Source organism: Corylus avellana, chromosome ca5 (assembly GCF_901000735.1).
Source record: "Corylus avellana chromosome ca5, CavTom2PMs-1.0".
Classification (NCBI taxonomy): domain Eukaryota; kingdom Viridiplantae; phylum Streptophyta; class Magnoliopsida; order Fagales; family Betulaceae; genus Corylus; species Corylus avellana.
The window spans coordinates 16,078,442-16,083,286 of NC_081545.1; the positions used below are offsets into that span (position 1 = coordinate 16,078,442).

The window sequence follows — 4,845 nt, forward strand, 5'->3', positions numbered from 1 at the left end:
GAATTATTTATCCTTCTTCTTGTATTGTTTTACTCGCTTCCACATAGTCAGGCTGCATCAGTTGGTATCAGAGCTCAGTCAGTTTCCATGGCTCCAAACACAAGAGGGAGGAAAGGCAACCGCTTTGCAACCTTGCACGACGTGTATGAACGCGATGATTCAGTTCATGAAGAACATGAGGTGACATCGGGAAGGCGCAAGGAAGGGCAGATTGCGGCTATGAGGGATCAAATTGAAGCCCTCACCACCCAACTAGCCGACGCATGCCTACATGGCTGGTGTCTACGTCGACCCCCACCACGCATGCCAGAGGAGGAAGACGAAGATGACAATGGGTATGGATCTGCAAACCCTTTTGCGGAGCGCCGAACGTAGGGCCCTTGACCCCCAGCGCAAGCTCACGTTAATCGGTGGAAGAGCGGGTTCAAACTTGAGATTCCAGAATTCCACGAGGGTCTTGAACCTGAAGAATTTCTGGATTGGGTGGCGGCAGTTGAAGAGATTCTCGACTTCAAGGAGGTACCGAAAGATCGGTGAGTTTCTTTGGTCGCAACCAAATTTCAGGGAAGGGCTGCAGCATGGTGGCAGCAATTAAAGCAAGCTAGGGCACGCAAGGGCAAGAGAAAGCTCGACAATTGGGAGCAATTATTGGGAAAGTTGCGACCCGCCTTTTTGCCACACAATTACCTACGAACCATGTATCAATGGTTGCTAAATTGGAGTCAAGGTTTGAAATCCGTAGATGAATACACGGAGGAGTTCTACAAATTATTGACACGAGTTGATTTGTCCTTGACAAAAGAACAATTAGTGTCCCGATATATTGGGGGTTTGCGGCCACAAATTCAAGACACATTGAACCTATTTGACCTCGCCAAGGTGTCGGAGGCTCACCAAAGGGCGTTGTTAATTGAGAAAGCGTCGGCACGTGGGTCATTCAACTCATTTGGACGAAGCGGCGGTGGAAGCTACAACCGGTCAAGGGTTCCGTTCACAACTCGGGAGACCCCTTCCCAAGTGACCGGCCCAAGTAAAAACCCCACACCCATGGGGCAACCAAGCTGACCCGAGGCTGCAACCGGGCCCAAGTGTTTTCATTGTGGAGAGATGGGCCACCGGATGGCGGATTGTCGCAAAGGTGAAAAGTATGGAAAGGTGCTACTCGTCGATTCGGGAGAAGCCTTTGATGAGCAAGGCGATGGAGAAGAGCAAGCAGCAAATTTTGACGATTTCGATGGGGCCGAAGAAGAATTTGCCACTAGGGTTGACACTCCTTTATTGATGGTGCGAAGGATATGTTATACACCCTGGAAGGTAGAAGGAGACAACGGATAGCGCCATAATCTTTTCCACACAATTTGCACGGTTGGAGGTAAGGGGTGCAAACTTGTTATTGATGGGAGCAACTGTGAGAACGTCGTGGCTGAAGAAGCGGTTCGGAAATTGGGACTTGTAATGGAAAAATACCCTACACCATATCGCTTGGAGTGGCTCAAGAAAGGGGACGAGGTAATTGTGTCTAAACGTTGCCTTGTAAATTTTTCAATTGGGGAGAGATATAAGGATAAGGTGTGGTGTGACGTGGTGGCGATGGATGCGTGCCATGTACTACTCGGGAGACCATGGCAATATGATAGGAATGTGCATCATGACAGAAGGAAGAACACATACAGTTTCTTGGTTGACAAAGTGAAGCTCACTCTCCTACTTGATCCGGGTGAAAGTCCCAAACCTTCAACTGAAACGGGTCAAATATTGTTGGCTAGACATGAGTTCGTTAAGGAGATGCTAGAAGCGGATTGTGGGTACTTACTAGTGGGTAAAAAGGGCAAGAAGATTGAAGAGGTGCCGGAAGAAGCCAAGGGTTTAGTCAAAGAATTTGCAGATGTATTTCCGGTTGAATTACCTGATGAGCTACCTCATCTTCGTGACATACAACACCAAATTGATTTGGTGCCGGGATTGAGTCTACCCAACCGACCACACTACCGCATGAGCCCCAAAGAGCATGAAGAGTTGAGACAACAAGTGGAGGGGTTATTACCCAAAGGACACATTCGAGAGAGATTGAGTCCTTATGCAGTACCGGCTTTACTCACCCCTAAGAAGGATAGGTCTTGGAGGATGTGTGTGGATAGTAGGGCCATAAACAAGATCACTGTGAGATATCGGTGCCCTATTCCCCGGTTGGATGATTTGTTAGATCAATTGAGTGGGGCAACGATGTTCACCAAGCTGGACCTAAGGAGTGGATACCATCAAATTCGGGTGAGACCAAGTGATGAGTTGGAAAACAGCGTTTAAAACGAGGGAGGGACTCTTCGAATGGTTGGTAATGTCGTTCGGATTATCTAATGCACCTAGCACATTCATGAGGGTGATGAACCAAGCTTTTTGGCCTTTTATAGGTTGGTTTGTCGTTGTGTACTTTAATGATATACTTATTTACAGCCCCAATAGAGAGACGCGCCATCTACATATGAGGGAAGTACTTCAAGTGCTCCGAAAAGAGAAGTTCTACGCATCTCCAGCCAAGTGCTCATTCATGACAAATTCGGTGCTTTTTCTTGGCTATGTGGTGTCTAAAGACGGGTTGGCGGTGGACGAAGCAAAAGTGGTGGTTGTTCGGGATTGGCCCACTCCTACAACATTACACGAGGTACGAAGTTTCCATGGATTGGTGTCCTTTTATAGGCGTTTCATTCATAATTTTAGCACCATCATGGCATCTATCATGGAATGCATGGAGGGGAAATTCTCTTGGAATGAGGCGGCTACTGAAGCATTTTAGTTAATTAAACTCAAGTTGACGACGGCTCCACTACTTGTCCTTCCAGATTTTGAATTGCCATTTGAGTTGCATTGTGACGCTTCCAAGGTCGGCATTGGAGCGGTTCTAAGTCAAGGTGGAAGACCGGTGGCATTTTTTACTGAAAAGTTCAGTGGTTCAAGGCTTAACTATAGCACTTATGATGTGGAGTTTTACGCCTTAGTGCAATCATTGTGGCATTGGAGTTCCTACCTCGCCTACAATGATTTCATCTTGTACTCGGATTATGAGGCGTTGAAGCACCTCAATAGTCAAGATAAGCTCTCCTCCTCCCGGCATGCAAAGTGGGCTGCATATGTGCAACAATTCTCCTTCACCATCAAACACAAGTCGGGAGCTTTGAACAAAGTGGCCGACACCCTTAGCCGAAAGTCAACACTCTTGACCACCATGGCAAATGAGGTAATTGGTTTTGAACTTTTCAAAGATTTTTTATCAACTGACCATCTTTTTGGCCCAATTGTTGATGATGTGTTGTTGGGAAATTGGAGTGATTTTAGGCTACATAATGGGTTCCTCCTCAAGGGCACTCAGCTATGCATCCCCAAGGGTAGTCTCTGGTTGCGGATTATTCAAGAGCGCCATAATGAAGGGCACATGGGGCGGGACAAAACGTTCCAGCTGGTGGTAGAGAAGTTTTATTGGCCAAGCATGAGAAAGGAAGTAGAGAAGTTGGCGCGCTGCTGTAGGGTGTGCCAAGTATCAAAAGGAGTGGCTACAAATGCCGCTTTGTATATCCCACTACCTATTCCGGAGGGTCCATGGACTAACCAGGTCTAGAGAATGGTCTGTTCATATGCTCATAAGAATAATTAGAAAATTGTCCGGCAGTAGAACAATCTCTAACATGGTGATAAGGACTATAACAATATGAACATGGTCCATGGGGTGTTGGAATGTCTCCCCACATGACTAAAATAACGAAAATAAAATAAAATAACAAAACAAAACAAAAATAAAAACAAAAATTGAAAACTCACGAATGGCCCAAAAAGAGGCTGCAGCTGCTGGATTCTGGCAGGTTGTCGTAGGTGTGCTCGATCGCACTACAGAGTGCGCTCGAGCGCACTGTCGATAGCGCTTGGGGGTAGGGGTGATGTGCTCACGCGTAGCTTGTTGGACTCTGGCAAGTGTTTGCAAATGCACTCGATCGTAATGCAAAGGCGCTCAAGCACACTGCCGATTGTAGGCTCGAGCGCAGAGTTATTGAGCTCAAGTGCAGCTTGCTGATGAACAATGGCAGCTATGGACTTGAGCAGAAAAATAATAATAAAAAAAAAATCCAAAAATAACAACAATGAAAAAAGAAACAAAAACAGAAAATAAAGGAAAGCAAGAAATAATTAAGCTAAATTTAATCTTTAAAACTTAATAACGCAACCGTTAAGCAGTCCCCAGCAGCGGCGACAAAAATTGATGTGGTCTTTTTGTGTCCAAAATATCAATAATAAAATTAACCACTCGCAATAAAGCGAATCCTTATAGGATAGGCCTATATAGAGGGTGTCGAACCTCAAGAACTGCGTAGGTGTTGTTATTAAGCTTGTCAAGATCAAATATAACTTAATTAAAAGAAGTTTTGATTTTGTTTTTAAATTAAATGCTTAAAAATAAAAGAAAAAATAAATAGTTATGAGAGATAGAATAGGGGGTTGATTTCACCACTAACCGCATAACAATGGTCAATCATAAATTAATAAGGGAGATTCATACTATGCATGATATAGGTCTCGTCTCACTCGAGTAGTCAAGAAAATACCATCATTAAGGAATAAGTATAAACCATCTTCGGTTGGCACAGACCGTCCACCTAACCACTAAGATGCGGTACGATTTGTCTTCCCTAGGAATTGCCTATCTAATTCCTTAATAGGATACATACAATCAATGGAATAGTATAACCCATCTTCGGTTGGCACGAACTGTCTACCTAAAATACACTAAACTAGGGTGTAGTACAATCTGTCTTCCCTAGGCATGGTGTCACGCCCCCGATTAAGGTGAATAAAGGAAAT

General features: G+C 44.8%; 1 protein-coding gene across 1 annotated transcript; it reads left to right on the top strand.

Moving 5' to 3' along the window:
* The first annotated feature begins 1,107 nt into the window (after window positions 1–1,107).
* Window positions 1,108–2,304, top strand: LOC132181857 (uncharacterized). Its single transcript, XM_059595088.1, has 2 exons — window positions 1,108–1,284; window positions 1,378–2,304. Exons 1-2 carry the CDS (start codon window positions 1,108–1,110, stop codon window positions 2,302–2,304), a joined length of 1,104 nt encoding a protein of 367 aa, XP_059451071.1.
* The last annotated feature ends 2,541 nt before the right edge of the window (window positions 2,305–4,845 follow it).

What these genes read in the sequence shown, in the direction of transcription:
- LOC132181857 (XM_059595088.1), top strand. Translation starts at nt 1,108, where the DNA reads ATGGGCCACCGGATGGCGGATTGTCGCAAAGGTGAAAAGTATGGAAAG. An exon ending in TTGACACTCCTTTATTGATG is followed by an intron (nt 1,285 to 1,377) that starts GTGCGAAGGATA and finishes GTTGGAGGTAAG; the next exon opens with GGGTGCAAACTTGTTATTGA.